The sequence below is a fragment of the Bradysia coprophila genome, unplaced genomic scaffold (assembly GCF_014529535.1).
Source record: "Bradysia coprophila strain Holo2 unplaced genomic scaffold, BU_Bcop_v1 contig_24, whole genome shotgun sequence".
In the NCBI taxonomy this organism is placed as follows: domain Eukaryota; kingdom Metazoa; phylum Arthropoda; class Insecta; order Diptera; family Sciaridae; genus Bradysia; species Bradysia coprophila.
In genome coordinates, this window is record NW_023503501.1 from 7,276,053 (window position 1) to 7,297,523 (window position 21,471).

The 21,471-nt window shown below is 35.3% G+C and overlaps 2 protein-coding genes across 3 annotated transcripts; one reads left to right on the forward strand and one right to left on the reverse strand.

The window, feature by feature from the left end:
- Positions 1–608: 608 nt before the first annotated feature.
- On the reverse strand, positions 609–2,192 carry LOC119077687 (sarcosine dehydrogenase, mitochondrial-like). The gene is made up of 3 exons (XM_037184951.1): positions 1,665–2,192; positions 1,420–1,611; positions 609–1,328 (listed from the first exon to the last, which is right to left on the reverse strand). The coding sequence occupies exons 1-3, from the start codon at positions 2,158–2,160 to the stop codon at positions 709–711; spliced, it is 1,308 nt and encodes a 435-aa protein (XP_037040846.1). The 5' UTR covers positions 2,161–2,192; the 3' UTR covers positions 609–708.
- Positions 2,193–7,480: 5,288 nt separating this feature from the next.
- Positions 7,481–9,896, forward strand: LOC119077690 (odorant receptor 94a-like). 2 transcript variants are annotated; one of them, XM_037184955.1, is made up of 4 exons: positions 7,481–8,279; positions 8,343–8,442; positions 9,083–9,343; positions 9,651–9,896. In XM_037184955.1, the coding sequence occupies exons 1-4, from the start codon at positions 7,528–7,530 to the stop codon at positions 9,663–9,665; spliced, it is 1,128 nt and encodes a 375-aa protein (XP_037040850.1). In that variant the 5' UTR covers positions 7,481–7,527; the 3' UTR covers positions 9,666–9,896. The 2 variants fall into 2 exon arrangements, with proteins under 2 accessions (XP_037040850.1, XP_037040849.1); XM_037184954.1 differs by lacking the exon at positions 9,651–9,896 and having other exon boundaries at positions 9,083–9,430.
- Positions 9,897–21,471: the final 11,575 nt, after the last annotated feature.

A 21,471-nucleotide genomic window follows, 5' to 3' on the forward strand; every position in this document is an offset into this window, starting at 1 on the left:
CCAACACATATGGGACATCGTTGCACAGCTGATGAAATGTCATAACATTTTTGGCCGATGGTCCAGTGGTTTGGTTCATACACCGCTTATTGCTTCACAAGCAAGCGGTCCATGGTTCAAATCTTGTTGGTGCCCATAAGACAGATGCTATCGTTTCATTTGCTCTCGAATCGATTGAATTTTCATTTTGTGTTCGAGCGAAATTCTAAGCACATTAGGTTCTGTTAATCTCAATTTGTTTTTTGAATTGAATGATTTCGTTAAGGTTAGACTCCATTCACGTGGACACTGGGGAGACGCACGAATCAAACACCTTGGGTTTCAGACTGATATCATTTTCTATTCATTCTCATCTTACTAACGTCTAATTTCATGAAAGACTTTTTAGAGTTGTTTGTTGTTGTGAGTCCTGTTCTCCTGAAGTTGTACCCATGACTTAATTAACAAGTTAAAAATGTAAGAAACTCAATTTCATCAATTTAATTTTGACTCAATACAATTGACTATGACGAAGGATACCTTTCAGAAACATACATCTGTTGACATCTGTTTATCGATGATCATGACAAAAATAAGCAATGAGCTCTGACTCTATTTCTTTTAAATAGCCAATTATTCTTTTTAACGAATGAAGTAAAAGATTTTGTGACAACTATTAGGCGAACAAAAGAAGTACCAGATACGACTCATCTTGTTGTTTGTTTTTGACTACATTTTAAGTATAGTTTGCTTACTTCTAGATTTATTAGAATAATTCTCCACACATTTTTGTTGTATCCAGGCCTTGTCCATTGCCTTCTCGCTGTCGAATCTTTTCAAATCGTACAGTCCCACATCCACACTCGACATACCGTTGACCACCCAATGAGCTACTCGTTCAGCAACGCCACCACTTAACATCATTCCATTCGAACTAAAAGCGCATGCGTGAAACAAACCATTTATATGGTAGTCCGGGCCCACAATTGGTTTACGATCAATGGAAAACGCTTCTGGTCCACATATTGACGACTTAATACCAACACTTTCAAGGGTCGGACAGAGTTTTATTGCATTTTGCATCAATGGTTCAAACGTTGTCCAATCCATTTCATACAAACTAAATTGGAAATCGTTCGGAACATTGTTGACGACTGTTGGATTTGATTCATAGCCGCCGATGATAAGAGACTGACCTTGAACTCGAAAGTAAATTGATAAGTCGTGATCACGTATGTTTGGCCATTTGTTTAGATTTTGTATAGTGTCTGTGACGACGTACGAGTGTTTCATTGTTATAAATGGTAATGGTGTGTCTTTACCCATTATGGACTGATTCGACCAAAGTCCTGTATAAAAATTTCGATAAGAATTCATATCGCTTATGGATAGATTATAGACAAGATTGCCATTTAAACAAATCGTTCGTTAGTGGATTACCTCTAGCATTGATAACACAATCCGCTTCAACACTTCCTATGTCAGTTAATACACCTCTAACTTTTCGTCCCTGTTCATTTTGGTCAAATAAGATTTCCTTTACGCTACAATTCTCAAGCACCGTCCCGTTCAAACGTCTTGAAGCTTTGATCAGGGCACTGCAAAGTAGATATGGATCGACAACACCATCATCTGCGAACGTTTTATTGACTTTATGTACACTAAGTGATAACAAATTTCTTGACCTGGCGAATAAAGTGCTCCAATAAAATTCTTCGACTCCAACAGTGGAAACAACTCTCTAGCTTCACTTTCACTCAAAATGAAACTATTTACTCCCAATGATTTACCGAGTTCGCTCAATACTGCAAATTCTCTTAACTCTTCCTTAGAGTGTGCAATGAAAAGCGATCCATTGTTTATCCAACCGCAATTATCTGCACCCAATTCGCTGAAAACTCGTTTCGTTCTCTTTAACATTTCAATTTCGAATTGACTGTGTCTTAAACTCCATACTAGTCCGGCTGTGTGAAATGTTGTTCCACACGTTAATTTACCACGTTCGACAAGTAATACGCGAACACCACGCTTCGATAGTTGGTATAAAATACTACAACCGATTACGCCACCACCAATTACTACAGCATCAACTTGCAATGGAAGATTGCTAGATGTTGTAACAGTTTTACTCCTAATTGGTTTTAGATTTCTCTTAACTGCGTTTAGCACCGAGCGTATCATTTTTTTAATTGAAACTGAGTGGAACGTGGTTAGTATATTTTTTCCAAATTATTTTTAAGCGACGTAAATAATCATTGATAACAATAAATGTTCAAGCAATAGAATTTTTATACTCGATTTTATATCAAGACTAGTTGGATCCCGTAGCTCCTTGAGTTCTTCGAGCACTTGTTATTCACGCCGTAAGTGTGCCTAAAATTTGAATTTTAAGTGAACGATTCGATGAAAAAGTGAACCGAAAACTATATTTCAACGCTTCCTTGTACGAAAATGACGCTACGTCAGAAAGACCTCCACACTTTCCATTTTGAATTTCGACCGCACTTACGGCGTGAATTACATTAATTTTAGCGGAATTTTAATGAAATAACGACCATTTAATTCCAAAAATCCAAAATTGAAACAATTTTTTCGACCCCCAATGGAATGTTTAAGGAGAGCGAAAATCATTAAAATTAATATTGTCTCGGATCGGCTGTCAAAAATTAAAGAATGAAAAAAATCGAAAGCTTAGTCACAATTTGACGTGTGACCCCGAGGCCCGAGACGAGTTGAATTCAACTGTTCAAAAAGGGAGTGTTATCCTGAGTGAGAAGGAAATAGAATTCCAACCCAGTTATCTTAACTCGCCTTGAAGCGTATGTCTCAAAAGTTACAGGTAAAGTGCTTTGAGAGAGGAAGTTTTCATCTGCAAGGCCAAAATTCGTATACCGACACAACAATTGCATAACTTGTGTTGGTTTGACTTACAGATGAAACAATGAGTATATAATGACAACGATTCTCTGCACTTTCCTGGTAAAAATATTCAATGAGAAATACCTCAACTTGGTTATGATTAACCGGTCATCGGTATTATAGCTCTGATCATAAGTCTATCCTTTTCGTGAAATCGGAAAGCCCAAACTAATTTATCTATATTATTGCGGCTACACGGCCGCAGTCAAGCTTTAAGCAAGGCTGTAAGCTTTGAGGCCTCAAAGTTTACAGTCTTGGTGTTTTAATTGGCTGACAAAATGCAGTGTAGTGTGCTGCCGTAATTTGCATAAGAAACACTTAACGGTACTTTTCCATTTATTATTTAGCAATTTTGAGTTTCATAAGAAACTACTTGATCAGAAATGTCAATAAATAATCTGCAAAAAAGCTTTTCTTGCAAATAATTTGCATAAGAAACATTTTGGGGAAATTTTCATATAAAAGTAAAAGCACTGTGCTTTTTGTTGGAATATGCTCGTTGGTTACCATACCCATACCCATGAATTAAAAATATATTTTTTTAATACATGAAGCTTGCAAGACACTTGAAAACAAATTGAAATTTAGAAATAACATTTTTGTTGTACGCGCCCAAATGAGATGTGAACCTCAGAGTCAGAACGCTTCAGTTTGAAGAACACGGGACTGAACAAAAATATTTTTAACATAAATGACATATAAAAAACGTTCATCTCGCGAGATCGACATCGAGATCGAGGAGAAATAAGAAATTCCACATACACCGAATTACGATCCTCGCTCTGGTCTCATAAACATTGTTCTTGTTAAACAACTTACTATACTTTTAGACCACCTGGTCTGAAGTTTTTGATCAAAAACTAAAGATTCTGTCCACTAAAATTCCAGAGCACAGAGTGTTCACATTCTGTGTACACAACTCAAAATGTGCACAGACACCAAGAACATGTGAACAAACGATACACAGTTCGAGTACAGATGTGAACTATTTTGAGCACGAACTGTGAATTTTTCACAGTTTGTTAATATTTTGTGAACAGAAGTCGATTCTAATTTATCATCGTTTTACCCGGAGACAAATAAAATCAAATCTTTTCGTTCAGTATTCATAAAATGTCATTGAAACCCAAAATCCTACTTTTTCATCAACTGTTTTATAATTAACAGTTTCCAGTTTTTGCCAGGTGCACCTGTTGCCTCTTTTGATTGTTTTATTGGAAACGCCTCATGTACGATTTCAATCTGGTGAATTAATTATTCCATGTTGAAGTAAAAAAAAACATTTTATAAGTTCCGAGTAACGTAATAATATACAACAGTTCATAATGGATTTCCGCACTGAAAGTCAAGGGTTTTACGCCAGAAATTTTTTGAAAAACATTATCTAAAAGGTGTTTTCAGGCAGAAAAGTGAAGTTAGAGTTGAAATTTTGCAGCGAGTTAAGACCGATTTCGGCATGGATGCACTATTGGGGGTTTTTTGGGGTCGGGCAAATCATTTTTCCACATAAAGGAGTGGCCACAATCAAGAGAGCGACCGTAAAATGCAAAAACCAACTTTTGTAAATAATTTCCAGGAAAAATTAGTTGTTTTCATCGGACTACTGCTCACTTATAGAGCTTCAATACCGATCGACTAGGCCCCATCTTTTGGATGGGTCAGATCCCTTGACTGACTGACTACTTTTCTCAAGAAGATTTTTGTAATCCGAGCAAAAAAAAATCACTCTAAAAGTATATAAAGGTATACCAGGGTATGCGTACCCTACTTTCGATACAAAACACGTATATGAGAAATTCCAGCACTTGATCATATACTGGCTCATACGTATTTTCAGTACTTAAGAGGCATCGATGATTTGCTGAACAGTATACATTTGGGTGATTTTTAAATACTGTCTTCACACTCGTCCAAACTTTAATTTTTTTCTTATCATCTATATAAAGATATTACACACACAAAATTTTGGAATGAATCCTAGAATATTACTCCAGTATATTCCATTAACGAGCTTAACCCAAAAATGTCTTTCTTAGTGGGATAATTGTCTTTTGTGGACCATTAAGAATTACTCAACTAATAACACGATAATATCACGGGACGATACAAAAATTCTTTTAGGAATATCTCTGAGATCACCAGCCCGTTACGACCCATCTTCAAACTTAGCCTCAGCAATTTAATTCCCCGTCGATTAAAAAAAAGTTTTTGGAAATTCGTCGAAAACTACTCGAGTTATCGTGGAATCAAGCGACCAGACAAAAATTCTCCTGAGAATATCTCTAAGATCACCCGTCCGTTATAACCCATCTTCGAACTTAACCTGAGGAATTTAATTCCCCGTCAAATAAAAAAAAGTTTTTTGAAAACCGTCGAAAACTACTCGAGTTATCGTGGAATCAAGGGACGAGACAAAAATTCTTTTGGGAATATCTCTAAGAACACCCGACCGTAATAGCCCATCTTCGAACTTAACCTCATTAATTTAATTCCCCGTCGATTAAAAAAAAGTTTTTGAAAATCCGTTGAAAATTACTCAAGTTATCGTGTTATCAACGAATCATCAAAGTGTGACAAACATTTTCTGTATTTAAGGTTTTTGGTCATACATTCATGCATTTTCAATCATAATAGTGATCATTGTGTGACAAACATTTTAGGGTGTTTATCATCCGTAAGACCCATGACTTTCAGTCAAGGGAATTAGTACGACTCTTTCGAGAAAACTTTAAAAAAGTCAGAATGTAATGTTGTCTAGTTAGAAATTTTTGGAGGTCAAAATATTGTCATTCGATTGGACTTCAGAAATTGTCCATTTTCAACAAGATAAAAAACCAGTTAAAATAAATTCAGATGTTTGTAACAGTGTAATCTAATTGATTAAGAAGTTTACCAATGACAAAATAACAACATTATTTTGTGAATATTTTCAGTCAAGGGACCTGACTCACCCAAAGGGTGGGACTTAGTTTTGGAATCGAGAATCGACCACGTACTGAATTCAATATTAAAGATTGTCGCAATAGTCAACCCTGAGAACTTCTTTCCAAATTGCAGGTGATTGTTATTAATTATTCGCGATTGACCTTGTTAACTATTGGAACAACGTCTCGTACACGATGTACTAGGGCTATACGTCTAATATGTCATTTTAAACTGATAGAATGCCCAAAATCATTTTTGTTTCACTGTCTGTTAAGAGCATTTAACTGAAGGTGGAGTTGTGGATACCCTGTACGTTTACAAACTTTATTATCGTAGTAATCAAAACTTTCGAAAAATTCACATCAATTGGGTAATTTTTTTGTTGCAATTTCCCCTTATAACAAACCATTTGAAAGGTACTATTTCAATTGCGCATCAATTACTTCGGACATCTCAAAGATTTTCAGAAAGTAGTAAGGTCACGGTGGGGTTGAACAAAACTTAAATAGAGTCGCGATACCACCTCTGTTTTTTTTTCATGTTCTTATTGAGGGACTCGAGCACTATAAGGAACCACATTCAGTTCGCGGATCCATCCAGCCGTTTCGGATAGAGCATGGAATCCTCTACTAATATCGCCATTCAAAGAGTTTCAAACTTTCTTCGTCTTGGACATATCACCATTCAAAGATGTCTAATTTTCGACTTAAGCTGGCTGTAGCTACGTGGTCAAGTTGTCGAGGGAAGCCATTTCAACACGAATTAGCTTAGAATTAGTCCATCTATCCGTTGCGATAATAATCTGTATTCAAATTGACTCGTCGGTCCCGCACGGCCATGAGTGCCGGTTCTCCGAAACGGCTGGATGGATCCTCAGACTGAATGTGGTTCCTTATAGTACTCGAGTACCTCAATAAGAACATGAAAAAAAATCAGAGGTGGTATCGCGACTCTATTTAAGTTTTGTTCAACCCCACCGTGAGGCTATGTAAGTAAAAAGTAAGTTTTTGTCTAACAAAAAACGTTGTGATGTCTTCCAAATTATGAATACGTTAGAAAATTACTTCTTTATCGATATGTAATGCAGTAGTAAAATTACTATCAAAGAATTGCTTAAGTTAAAAGTGAGCAGGAGTTTATGCCCACATTTTAACGGTTACGCGCGCGCATATTCAGCTTCCCATATTTCAAATGGTTTACATTGTTCCGAACTTTTTCACAATGAAAACAATTGTTCGCTTCGCTTGCAAAAATACCCTCTTACTACAGCCAACGGCTTTCGGCGGAAGATCTTTTATTCAATATAAATTTACCAGTTTTTTACCGGTATTTTTTTTAAATGACAGTATTACCGTGCATCGGTTTTTGAAAAAAGGGCGGTTTTTGATATACCTAATGGAAAGGTGCTTATGACCATCTGGGTTCGAGGTTTCAATTAAAATACAGTTAAAAATCACCATAAAACTAATGTACGTATCACACTACGCTCACGTGCACGCTAGTTTAAAGCGGTCGCACGGTGCTAATCAGTGCTACTTACCTTAGTGCTACACTGATTTACGCATCGCTCTTATGCGTGTTAAACGTATGTTAGATGGTTTTATCAATGTTGGCTTGTATTTATAGAGTAAGTTCATACTGGTGCACTAGCAGTACAAATTTAGCAACTGATTGTAGTGGTCGAAGTAATATAAATCCATCGAAATGTACACTATTCAGCTGATTAAACCAATTCATATGTACATAAACATATTTTACCGTTTTGGATTTTGGCAAAGGGACGAAGAATCGAATTACCGTAAAAATGGAAAGAGATTTTCTCTTGTGTTTTTCTATGGGTTGTTTCCAGCTTTTCTGATAGCGGATGCATTTCTACTTGATGATCTGAGCGAATCTCTGCGCGTAATGATGATGTTCTTCGTATGTGCGATTATTTACATCAAATGTTTGTACCTGATTTTCAAGCAAGAAAAAATCTTTGAATATTTAAATGATCTCAGTCATCTGCTCTCACCAAACAATCGGGAAGAGTACGACCAAACCAACAAGAAACTAAACTTTTTCTCAAACATATTTGCTCCATATTGTTATGTAGCTGCAATTACCGCCACTTGTGGTATTACTGTGCAACTTCCAATATTTAGCGAAGACCATCATTTACTACCGTTTTTTATCAGTATCTCGTGGAATGATTCAGACATTATTTATTATTCACTATTTGTATTTATTTCATTGCTATTGATGCTATGCGTCATATCTATAATGATCACACCACTGCTTTGGTACATTATGTTCAGTTATTCAATCGCATTCGATCTGTTGGGGAATCAATTTAAAAACTTAGGAAGGAAAGAGATGGAAATAAAAGACCACATCCGCCAGATCGAAGGACCACATCGTGGGGCATTCGTTGATAAATTCATTGTTATGATAAAATTTCATCGAAATTTGACAGAGTAAAAGATTTTTTTAATTGAAATTGGAATTCCTATTAAATTGAGTCTAACTATTGACAACAGAACAGTTGAGCGATTTAAGTCTACCTTCAATACATTATTTATGGGGCAGATTACCATGAGCGGATTACTAATTTGTCTATCAGTCTACAATTTGTCTATTGTAAGTAATTCTGTGAAAATGATGAAAATCTGATTTTCATACCTAGGACCCGAAAAGAGCGACTTCGTCGCACTTTTTCTCCGTCCAATTGTCTATTGTAAGTAATTCTGTGAAAATGATGAAAATCTGATTTTCATACCTAGGACCCGAAAAGAGCGACTTCGTCGCACTTTTTCTCCGTCCAATTGTCTATTGTAAGTAATTCTGTGAAAATGATGAAAATCTGATTTTCATACCTAGGACCCGAAAAGAGCGACTTCGTCGCACTTTTTCTCCGTCCAATTGTCTATTGTAAGTAATTCTGTGAAAATGATGAAAATCTGATTTTCATACCTAGGACCCGAAAAGAGCGACTTCGTCGCACTTTTTCTCCGTCCAATTGTCTATTGTAAGTAATTCTGTGAAAATGATGAAAACCGGATTTTCATACCTAGGACCCGAAAAGAGCGTCTTCGGCACTTTTTCTCCGTCCAATATGAAAAATACTATTCGTACCACGGACTAAAAGTCTTTTTTAGCGTATTCGATCCCAGACCTCGCCTTCGACTCTGCCAGGAAACTTCTCACATGCTAAAAAAGACTTTTAGTCCTAGGTACGAAATGTACTATTTAATCTTTTTTCGCATCGTTACCAATTTAGATTTCGACGGACAATATGTTTGTAATTCAATCGAATGTTGTTGTGTTGACCTACGCAGTTGCCGACATTTTTATGATTATGCACTTTGGAAATGAAATAACTGATTCGAGCAGCCGATTGGGTTACCGCTTATTCGAATCCAATTGGATTGAACAAACGGAAACGGACAAAAAGTATGTTCTAATCATGTGCGAAATATTAAAGCAACCACTAGAAATTGTGATCCTAATCTATCCACTGAACTTGGAAACTTTTACATCGGTGAGTTTTAAATGTTAAAATTTGACGGTCCGTTAAGAGCGTTCAGCTCAAACACAAACCAAAGACTGTAGGAAAACACATTCTGTCAGGGCCTATTTTCGATAATTTAAATTCTCAAAATTATCAAAATTCTTAAAAATTATCAAAATTATCAAAAAATTAAATTCTCTAAATTCTCAAAAAACTAGCGAAATTCTCAAAAAATTATCAAAATTATCTAAAATTATTTAAAAAATTATCGAAAATAGGCCCTGCATTCTGATGTGGCAAAATACTGAATTTGGTCTCACATTATCACTTTTTGAAGTATTTTCAGAAGTAAATAGTTTATAAATAATCAACACATCATGAATGGTGCCTACAGTATGTTCAACTTATTGTTAAGCCAGCAGTGAGAAACGATGACCATGTACATAGCACTCTCAGACAGCCTAGCTAGCTATAAACCTAACCTAACTGTAAATTCTGTTTACTTTACTTGTGAGGTAAAGTGGCTATTCCCTCACTAGTGAAAACCATTTTCCTCGCTCGTAAAGTAAAACGTTATACTTTACACATGAAATAATTTGATATCTCGTATCACAATGAGGAAAAGTACCTCGGGCTGAAGCCCTCGGATACTTTTACTCATCTGGATACGAGATATCAAATTACTTCACTGGTATAGTAGTCTACTATTTCGTAGTAGAGAAATGATACCTACATCAAGTTGACTTGTCACGTCACAAGAATTTTTAGATTGAAAGAACACGACCTAATTTTTCATTGTACGAGTTAAAATTTCAAATATGAACGACTAAAAACGCACTTTTAGGAAAAATTGCTTTTAACGACATCTGCCAAATATAGTACTATTCTATGAAAATTGTGTTCACATTTTTTTACAGCGCCAGAATTTGCTCGATACACTGTCCAGTACTCTATTTAGAGGACCACTCACGATTGAATAGTGTATCTCTAAAAATTGAGTCTTCATCATCATATAACTGAAGATTGTAAACAAAACAAATATTTCGAAGGCTGGACTCGAATCAATTAAAATAGCAGCGTATTGGGTGGGGCCTTACACAGTAAAAAAAAGCATTCCGTTTTGTCTCCGTTTACGTATTTCCTATTGTTAAAAACGATCTGTCAAGCCAAAACTGAGGCAAAACGGAATGCTTTTTTTACTGCGATTGCAGCTTTAGTCTCTGCTTAGACTAATCAGTCAAAAACCTCTTAGAGGGTAAATGTGACGCAAGTCTTTTATCTTACTTACAAAATAACTACTATCGCTGAGGGTGACGCATTGTACGCAAAAGTTTTATCAACAAAAATTTGACTCAAAAAATTTGTGAAAGAAAATTTTACAACAAGAAATTTGCGTCACAAGTAGCCGATGATTCGGTTTTCTTTCGTTTAAATTCTTTCAGTACATTTTTCAACCATTTTCCTAACAATACGTTCCTCAACATCTGCTACTTGTGACGCAAATTTCTTGTTGTAAAATTTTCTTTCACAAATTTTTCGAGTCAATTTTTTTTTATAAAACTTTTGCGTACGACGCACAATGCGTCACCCTCAGAGATATCCGTTATTTTGTAAGTAAGATAAAAGACTTGCGTCACATTTACCCTTTAAGGGTTTTTTGACTGGTATCACCACTTTTGTAAGTATGTCATTTCGACAACATTAAAAAACCTTATGGAAATTAAAAAATTCTAGAGAAATCAGTCTGAATCCCAAAATCTAGAAAACAATATTGGTACACCTCACTTATATCGAAAATAACCCAAATCCATCGAAAAATCCGATGGAAGTTAGGAAGTGCTAGAGAAATCATCTGTCAACCAACCTAGGAACACTTCAGTCCTGTCGAAAATAACCCAAATTCATCAAAAAAAATCCGATGGAAGTTAGGAAGTACCAGAGGAATCATCTGCCATCCCAAAATTTAGGAACCAACCTTGGAAAACCTCACTCATGTCGAAAATAACTCAAATCCATCAAAAAATCCGATGGAAGTTAGGAAGTGCGAGAGGAATCATATGTCATTCCAAAATTTAGGAACCAACCTTGGAACACTTCACACATGTCGAAAATAACCCAAATTCATCAAAATAACAGATGGAAGTTAGGGAGTTCCAGAGGAATCATCTGTCATCCCAAAATTTTAGAACCAATCTAGTGGAAGTTTATGCTTAATGATCCCAGAAATTTCCATAACAAGAAACACATTCAAAAACAACACACACCATTCACCACACTACACCACCCATATCATGCAACAAAATATACATCACACACATACAAATTGGCTTTTATATGGTATTTGTATGGATACTTTGGGGAGCTCCAGCTCCCAAGAAATGGATTTTTTCCAACTTTTGAAAATTCCATTCTTATTTTTGGGCCATTATTAGCCTATAACCAAAATTTCAGGAAAATCTATCGAAACGTTTAGGACTTTTCCATAGGAATAACTAACTAACTAACTAACTAACGTAGGCGATTTCAGTTATCTAAAAAAACGACATTTTGCTTATTTTCATACAAACATCAATATTTCGAAGTTCAATATCTCGGCCAATTTTGAAGCTGCAGTAACGTGTGATAGTTCGTTGAACTCGTATGGATTCCTAAATTCCAGATATTCTAGTCGTTCAGTCTATTCAGGATCGTTGCACTTAAGGGAGAGAAGTCAAAAAGTTGCTGTAAATATGCTCCGCCGTCCTCAAAAAAAAATTGTTAAAACATTTTTGGTAGTGGACTTGCGTCAAGCCCGCTTACTAACGTGCGGTGGAGGGACATTTCGACACCGTCAATATCGTCAGGAACGATATTATCGTTTTTTTGGACGATACTATCATCTAAAAAACGATACTATCGTCTAAAAAACGATAATATCGTTTTTAGACGATAGTATCGTCCAAAAAAACGATATTATCGTCCAAAAAATTTTCATCCAGGACGATAATATCGTCTAAATTGGAAAATTCTAAAATATTGTCTGGACGATAGTATCGTTTTCTGGACGATATTATCGTTCAGAAAACGATACTATCGTTTTCTGGACGATATTACCGTTCTAGAAAATCTAATGGATATTTTCGTTTTCTGTACGATAATATCGTCCTGGGCGATATTATCGTTTTCTTAAATGATAATATCGTCCAGCACGATACTATCGTTTAAAAAAACGATAATATCGCCCAGGACGATATTATCGTTTAGTTTTGGATGGTAATATTGTCCAGGACTTAATTTTACTCAGAGGTGCAGCAAGAACCGAATTCTCTTCCAAAATATCAAAAAACAATTGTCAGAGGAAATCACCTACACATCAGTGTTTAAAAAAGGCGTTTAGTTCGTCCCTAAATAATTCATCTTTTTACGAAATGAATACCAACTTAGATTGTACATAAAAAGCGTCTTAACACGCCGAGCGATCCGGCCCATTGCCCCGGAGCGAAGCGGAGGGCCGCAATGCGAGCCGGGCGCCGGAACGGTGTCGGAACTTATAGGAGTTATTTTTTTTTCTCGCATCGTCTCATAATTAGTCTGTGTAATTTTTCTATTATAAAATTTAAATTTACGGAACCAAATGAACCAATTTTTAATGTATATTTGCCGTCTATAAAAAGGTGTTTATCTACAAGATTTTGTGTTTCGTCTTCAACAACCATCCAGAACGATAATATCGCCCAGGACGATATTATCGTCTAGAATTTTTATTTTAAATAAATTAAAAACGATATTATCGTCCTGGACGATATTATCGTCTCAAATTTAAAAAAATTAATAATATCGTCCAAAATAACGATAAATTTGTTCAGAAAAAGAAAATAACGATAATATCGTCCAGCGGATATTTTCATCCAGGACGATATTATCGTCAAAAAAACGATATTATCGTTTTTTGAACGATAATATCGTTTTTTAGACGATAGTATCATCAAAAAAACGATAGTATCGTCCAAAAAAACGATAGTATCGTCCAAAAAAACGATATTATCGTTTTTTTAAACGATAATATCGTCAAGAAAACGATAATATCGTCCTGAAAATATTTTAAAATTTATAATTTTAGACGATATTATCGTCCTGGATGAAATTTTTTAGACGATATTATCGTTTTTTAGACGATAGTATCGTCTAAAAAACGATACTATCGTTTTTTGGACGATACTATCGTCTAAAAAACGATACTATCGTCCAAAAAACGATACTATCGTTTTTTAGACGATACTATCGTCTAAAAAACGATAATATCGTTCCTGTCGATATTGACCGTGTAGTTATGTCGCCTCACCTAACGTGCGGCCATGATCATACCTAGACATGAAATGAGGAACAGAATTACGTAAAATTTGTGGTCCCGACATGAGATAGTGTGAGTTTTTAGACCGTGTGAAGTATAAATAATTCGTTTTTCATCACGGCATGGCAGAGTAAAATAAACCAGGCAGGAGTGCTGGTTAACTTTACTCTGCCGTGGTTTTTAATTGATGTAAATTATTATTCTGTAGAACAAAAGTGGAAACAGAATATCTGAAAAATGTCTGCTTCATCTTATATCTCACTTTAAAAGCTGTAATTTGAATAAGACTAAAAAAAAATATCCAAATCTATTCTAATTCATTCTAATTGGATTCTTACTAAGATTCTAATAGTGGGATGGCATCGGGATGGCAGGAATATTTTTCGATAATTTCTTTTAAACAAATTAAATATTATTTTCCATGGTTTTCACGGTAAATCTTTTTATTGAAATCTGAAACACTTTCTCTCAAAATCGCACACGCTAATAGACCGCAAATAGTAGATTATTGTTATAAACATTTGGACAGAGGTGAATACGCTATTTTATCTACCGACGGCGAAATGTTTCTATTCTAGTTGGATCAAAATTTTCAACGCCCACATGTGTTAGTGAAAAACTCTACATAAAATTGTACGAAATGCAAATCTTACACAAGCTAGTGTCGGGCCACATTTTATCGTACGAAATACCAGTCTAAGTATGATTAGTCTAAGAGTCTCGGTGTGAAAGAGGAAGTGGCTTCTCCGGAATCAACGTACCAGAATCTTAGTTGTATGAACTTGTTTTTATAAGTGTAAAGTCAAATGTAGGATACACTGTCTGATTATGGTATCTGAAATCCAGATACACAAATGCTGGAATCGGTTTCATATTTTTTTTTTAGCGTACCACAGTGTACTACCACACACAAGAAATTAAGCGAAGTAAAAAAAAAAGAAGTTTTGAAAATCAAAATTAGATACACAAAAGAGAACGTACATCACAGATCCAGGTTAGCTAACCAATGGTCGTTCAATAGGTGAATAGGTCTGTCACAGGGCCACCATACTTATGTATCGGACAATCGACCCTGGTCAGTTCTCAGTCTGTTTAGTTTACTCCACAATTTAGGGGAAGTGTGAATTCTTTGGACTTGGCATAGTGGATTTCGAAGTCAAACAAGATGATATTGCCACCCCTGTCGTGCCAAATTTCTTTCTGGTGGTAGTCGGTTGTGTTGAGCGATTTGGCTGTTTCATAATATTGGATATACACAGTCAAAGTCAACCAAATTTGTGTGCGCCTCAACTGTTTTACCTTCGCTACCATTCGAGCGTGCGACCATTATACCGTATAAACGGGTAAAACAGCTGATGTCAGGATTATACTTAGTACTACCATTTCTCTGTTTCTAGGATGACGAAATGATCAATAAAACTAGCTTTTCGACCATAGTTTTGATATTGTTGTAATTTTTCTATAATTATTTCAAGTGACAGGAGACAGGAGGTTTTATTGGTATGTAATCTACTAAATAAAAAAAAAGTAGTTTCGTAAATAAAAACACACAAAACGACTAAATGCAAAGTTTGAAAAATTGGATGCTTTTTGAGCAATGCTATGTTAGTTTTCAAAGACATGACGTGTTTCCATTTTGTATGTTACTATTTCTTTGACTAGAGCTATGTTTGTATGTCTGATATATACGGCAGAGTATAGTAAATCAGGCAGGAGCGCTTGATTTGACTAGCGACCTGAATTATCTAGCCGGATTTTTTGCGAATAAAATTATTCAATTTATGTCAGAGTTCGTTTGAGTTAATTTTCATACTTTGTTAGGTCCCTTATTTGACGATTCCAAAATGAACCGTCCTTGCCCGGTGCTCTGTGAATGTATGTATATAGTTTCATAGACATCTTTGAAACAAGCAAAAACAATTAATTTTATTCAACAACTTGGGGTAAAGTTTTGGATCCATGCAGTAAAGTTAACTAAGTTTTTGAATAAAAAATATCAACTTAACAGACTATTTGTGGTCGACAATTAAAGACACCGATATTCCAAAGGATATGAAAAACAATTTTCACCAAGGTTCTGAAAGACACTTGCGAAGGTAAACAATTTTTTTTTGTTAATTGAAATCGTCATATAAAATTTTCCACACCTAGTTGGCGCTACAGGAAAACTTTGATCGGTGTCTTAACCTATTCTTTCACAACCTTGTTCAGAACCTGTTCTTTCATAATCTTGATTTTCACGACCTTCCGATATTTTACCGGTTTTAATTAACGCTTGCAATCCCTAATTTCAATGAATAATTATAATAAACATTTTTTTAAGCAACGCACTTCAAGCAAAAGTGCTATTAATGACAGCTGTCAAATAGAGTACTTTTTGTATGAAATTTTATCCCCACTCTTTTTACAGTGTAAAATTTTGTATGGAGCACTGTCAAGTTTCAGTACCATATTTAGTGTTCCACTTTTGCTTGAAGTGCGTTGTTTTAAGGCAATAAGCTCTGTTGTAAACGAAATCGAATCGAATTTTTCGAAAGTTTTGATTACAACGATAATAAAGTTTTAGTGAATGTGTGGCTATATGCACCGGGTGCCATATCTCCACTTTTAGTTATGCTATTAACAGACAGTCAAACAAAAATTATGTTGGGCATTCTATCAGTTTAAAATGACATATTAGACGTATAGCCTACATCGTGTACGAGACGTTGTTCCAATAGTTAACAAGGTCAATCGCGAATAATTAATAACAATCACCTGCAATTTGGAAAGAAGTTCTCAGGGTTGACTATTGCAACAATCTTTAATATTGAATTCAGTACGGGTCGATTCTCGATTCCAAAGCTAAGTCCCACCTTTTGGGTAAGTCAGGTCCCTTGACTGATAATTAACACAAAATATTGTTGTTATTTTGTCATTGGTAAACTTCTTAATCAATTACACTGTTATAAACATCTGAATTTATTTCAACTGATTTTTCATCTTGTTGAAAATTTACCATTTCTGAAGTCCAATCAAATGACAATATTTTGACCTCAAAAAATTTCTTTGAACTCAACCATCACATCACACGTAAGATCTAAAAATAAAAAGAAATTTGAATTAGAAGGGTGAAGCAGTTTAAGCTGCTGGAACGACAATCTAGACTATGGTAGAAAGTCTTTTAAAGAGTACAATTTAGAAAAATTGTCTTTTTCCAGATCCTTAGGCCCACATGTCCCATCTTCGAACTTAATCTCGCAAGTTTAATTCCTCGTCGATTAAAAAAAAATTCATCAAAATCACTTAAGATTCAAGTTATCGGCATTACAAAAAAATAATAATTACTAACAATTACGTTTTTCAAAACATTTCATATACACATCTCACATTAAATTATTAATATCAATCATCAGCTGTGTATTATCAGTTGTCAACAGAGTAAAATCCAGTTTTTCTGGAAAAGTTTCCAGATCCTTTGACCGACATAACCTATCTTCTCAACTTAACCTCGAGAATTTAATTCGATAATAATATTTCTGAAGACAAAAATTATAGAAAAGGAGATATAAATGGAGATAAAAAAAATGTGATATGGAGATATGAAACACCAAAATAGAGATAAGTTCCATAGAAAATTGGAGATAATAAAATCTGATGTCGGAGATAATAAAATGAGTTTTGGAGATATTATAACTAGAAATGGAAATCGCAAATGGAGATAAAACAAATTAAAAAGTTGAGATAATAATTTCAGAAAAGTGGATAATATCAGAGACTAAAAATTTAAAAACGAAGATCTCAAGTGGAGATAAAAACAATTAAAAAGTGAGTTAAAAAATTTTGAAAAGAAGATACTATAACTTAATAATTTTAGGGTATTTTCTAACGTAAGACCCTTGACTTTCAGTCAATGGAATTAATCAATATTCAATATTTTGCGTAACTATGTTCGTTGCGGAAATACATTATGGACTGTTTGTATAATATTACGTTCCTTGGAACTTTTTCAATCGACTCATGTGACATATTTATAAAATAAACATTGGCTTCGATTTTTTTTTTTAATTCAACTGAAGATATTTAATTCTTCAGAATATTTCATCAGAATGAAGTCGTACATGAGGCGTTTCCAATAAATCAATCATAAGAGGCAACAGGTGCACCTGGCAAAAACTGGAAACTGTTAATTAAATTTTCCCCGTAGATTCTGTTCCAGTATGTCAATTCATGGGTATAATAATCAACAAGTATATTCCAACAAAAAGCATAGTGCCTATAGTCCAGGTACTTGTGTAATTTGAGCGCCTTAAGTTCTTTAAGATTTTTCTTTGTTAGATGTTGTTTGCCACGAAAAGTTGTGGAACAATTTTTTTTCCGGAAAATGGAAAATGGAATTACATATGAATGAAAACCTTCAAAGTCTTCTTTCAACCAGAAAAATCGTCAGAATTCCCTGCAATTCCATAGTTCTCGGATAGGCAATTCCATAGTTCTCGGATAGGCAATTCCATAGTTCTCGGATAGGGAAGACAGTGGACCATGAAGACGTGACTTATGTTTAGGTACTGATCTCTGGTGACTTCAAACTTCAAACTTGTTCAAAGTCCAATTGTTAGCCGAAAAAATGGCCAAAAACGTAAGAAATGTCTAGTATCTATAACAAATGAGAGCTAGAAACGTTAGAATTCGACATTTTTTTTGATGGGTTACTCCTTAAACAGTCACAAAAATAATTTCATCCTGAAACGGGAACGGGACGTTATCGGTAATGAGCCATACTTTCCAGAACAGCACAAATTTTTCAAAAAAACCTTGTATTTTCTGAGATAGTCAACTTTGAAGGTTTTCAGATGAATGGCTTTTCCGGTCGGAAAAACGATTTTTCGTGGCAAACAACATGGAACAAAGAAAATATTAGAGAACTTAGGGCGCATTAAAAATTATTATTATTAAAAATGGTGGAACAACTTTTTGCTTAGAATAACATTCTGCGTCGTTGAAGAAGGAGTTTTTTTCTAACAACTTAGAAACATTAATGTTAGATAATAGATTGTGGATTTGTTGCAGTGGATATGTTGAGAAAGATGTTGTTAGACTGAGCGAAAATAATACTGTGTATTTGGTATTTATAACATAAATGTCGTACAAAACAATAGCGTTATTAGTATTGGAATTTGCTTACTAATTTCCTTTATACCGTCGTCCGGTGCTATTGCACTCTTCATATTGCTTTTGCTTACAATGAAATATTGCACGATTGATATTTCAACAGGATTTGAGCACTACTTCACAGCACCGTCAATGATTGTCGGCAAGTCGGTCTTCTGTCACTTCACGCAAACAATGTTTTCACGGGCAATGTGATTTTTAAATTTCGTATCTCAAGGGACCGACTCGACGGCAGTGCCATCGCTGATCTTTGCGGTAGGGACGAAACCAATTTCCACAATCTATAGCTGATCGTTATCAATACGACATGATTATGGGAAGGCTTGATTTGACTGTAATCGTTTCCTAGAAAGTTGTGCGCCACAACCACTTGTAAAAGTGCTGATACAGTAAACTTGCGATACACAATAAACTTGAATTCACCCGAAACTTGTAAGCTTCAAGGCTGTATACTTTGGGGAGGTCACGCAGACCGCCATTTTATTAGATACGCGGGAACACACCACTTCTGATGACTTTACATAAACAAAAAATTCACCACATCATCAAGACGACGAGAATCATCAGAGTAGGTGAATTTTTGTATGAAATCGGCCATTTTATCATCAACTGTGGTATGTAACCCGCGTATCTGTATCTGCGTGACCTCCCCAAAGTATACAGCCTTGGTAAGCTTCACTAATTTAGATAACGACGTTAAGTTAACGAAAAATTTCTTCTGTTCTCAGCTCTTTTCGCATTGTCTTAAAATGTCAAACTTGCATTTGCTGCTAAATGTTCTCAATTGAATTGAATCAATCAAGGAAAATTGGTAACAAATGCAAGTTTGACATTTATGACAATGCGAGAAGAGCTTAAAAACAATAGTAGAACATAGCTAACGCCGACCCGTACGAAACACCTATTCGTATCAAAAGCCTTTAATGTGAAACTCTTCATTTCTCTTACTTCATTTTCTTCTCTGCTGAAAAACTATTCTACCTTTTAAATCACTTACATTATCCACTCTTTGCCTTGTTATCATATACAATTAAATTGCCGAAGGCAATATAGACAGCCCCGTACGAAGTCAAATTTCATAAATTCCTATTTAAACAGCTATATACCGCTATATTTACCTATATTTCACTGTAAATAAACATTTCACAGAGGAATATGCTATTATAAAGCTCTATATGCCTGTATATAGCTCAATATAGCTGTATATAGGTATATATAGATGTCCATATATGGAATCCCTGAAACCCCTCACACTTAACACATTATTTCCATGTTAACAGAAACTCTCTAAGCATCATTTTTCCCACTTTATATCACTTTTAATAAAATCCAATATGGCCGCCGGCAGCCATTTTGTTAGGAAACCGAAAATAATACCGACGCTTTACATTTGTTAATACCTTTCAAACAAACAAAAAATCATGAAATTCGGTCAAAATTTACTCGAGATATTGACAAAATACTCCACGTTCACTGTACGGCCGAGTAGCCAGATAAGAGCTCACTCCAAGAGACCTAGCTCACGCTCCGGAGAACATAAATTCATAAAAAAAAAATTCTCTGATTGGTACGGTCAATACCTATCTAATAAAGCTAAAACAGACGAAATATGTTCAAATTTGGCCGACCTACAAGCAAAAACTGCTTGCCGCCCTGTGCCTGTTCCACACCAAGGGGTCTAACTCACGAGTCGGTCATCCGATTTCCATAAACTTTTTTTCTGTCGATCCGTATTGTAAATACCTTTTATTTGACGTATCACTTACAAGTTTAACGTTTAAATGTCCGGAGATATCTTCGAAAAACCGTAAAGCACTTATTGGGCCACAGCTCGATAGGGGTCGATCCAAAATCACTCATCTTCGAACTTAGCCTGTCTTTTGACATTACCAAACGGGAAAAAAAAGAATTTTCAAAATCGGATGCGTTTTACTCAAGTTATCGTGCAGACAGACAGACGGACAGACAGACGGACATTTTTTTTTCGCGGATTTGGCATCTCTAGACAACCACAATAGGTTTCCCCTTACTCAGGGAGTCCAATTCGACGTGTTACAAACGTATGCGTAAACCTATAAGACCCCAGTACTTCGTACGGGTCTAATTACATTGGTTCCTGCGAAAGTCAATTTGTGATACGAGCGGAACTCATATGTGTGTGTTTATGCGCCAAGTTTTGAAAACTGTTATTTTGACAAGGTTAGAGTTTGCATATCCGAGCCGATGGCGAAATAACCAACGTGCCAAAATAACAGTTTTCAAACCGAGGTGCTTAAACACATACACACGTGAGTCCGCGAGTTCACAAATTGATCCAGAGTTAATGAATTACATGTAAATTACAGCGTAGTCAGTCAAAATGTAGAATAGTGTTTGTAGAATACAAAGAAATAAGGTGTGAATTTGACACATAGAGCTGAGTATTTTTTCCTAGAAAGAGTATTGGTGGGTGCCCATGTAATTTTTAGGTGTCGATTAGCATCAGCGCCACCATGTATGTGGTACCACATGCCGAATGGTTGAAAATACATTCCGCATTTTGCTAGATCGGCGACAATCCGAGACATTGAAATATTCGGAATCGTATGTCGCGGGAAATATATGTAACGTCCACGAAATCGATATCGAGGTTGGACGGATGTGAAGTGCACATCTAAATGCTGATCACACAAAAATG

What these genes read in the sequence shown, in the direction of transcription:
- LOC119077687 (XM_037184951.1), bottom strand. Translation starts at nt 2,160, where the DNA reads ATGATACGCTCGGTGCTAAACGCAGTTAAGAGAAATCTAAAACCAATT. An exon ending in TGGAGCACTTTATTCGCCAG is followed by an intron (nt 1,612 to 1,664) that starts GTCAAGAAATTT and finishes AAACGTTCGCAG; the next exon opens with ATGATGGTGTTGTCGATCCA. An exon ending in TTGTGTTATCAATGCTAGAG is followed by an intron (nt 1,329 to 1,419) that starts GTAATCCACTAA and finishes ATTTTTATACAG; the next exon opens with GACTTTGGTCGAATCAGTCC.
- LOC119077690 (XM_037184954.1), top strand. Translation starts at nt 7,528, where the DNA reads ATGTACACTATTCAGCTGATTAAACCAATTCATATGTACATAAACATA. An exon ending in TTTCATCGAAATTTGACAGA is followed by an intron (nt 8,280 to 8,342) that starts GTAAAAGATTTT and finishes TATTGACAACAG; the next exon opens with AACAGTTGAGCGATTTAAGT. An exon ending in CAGTCTACAATTTGTCTATT is followed by an intron (nt 8,443 to 9,082) that starts GTAAGTAATTCT and finishes TTACCAATTTAG; the next exon opens with ATTTCGACGGACAATATGTT.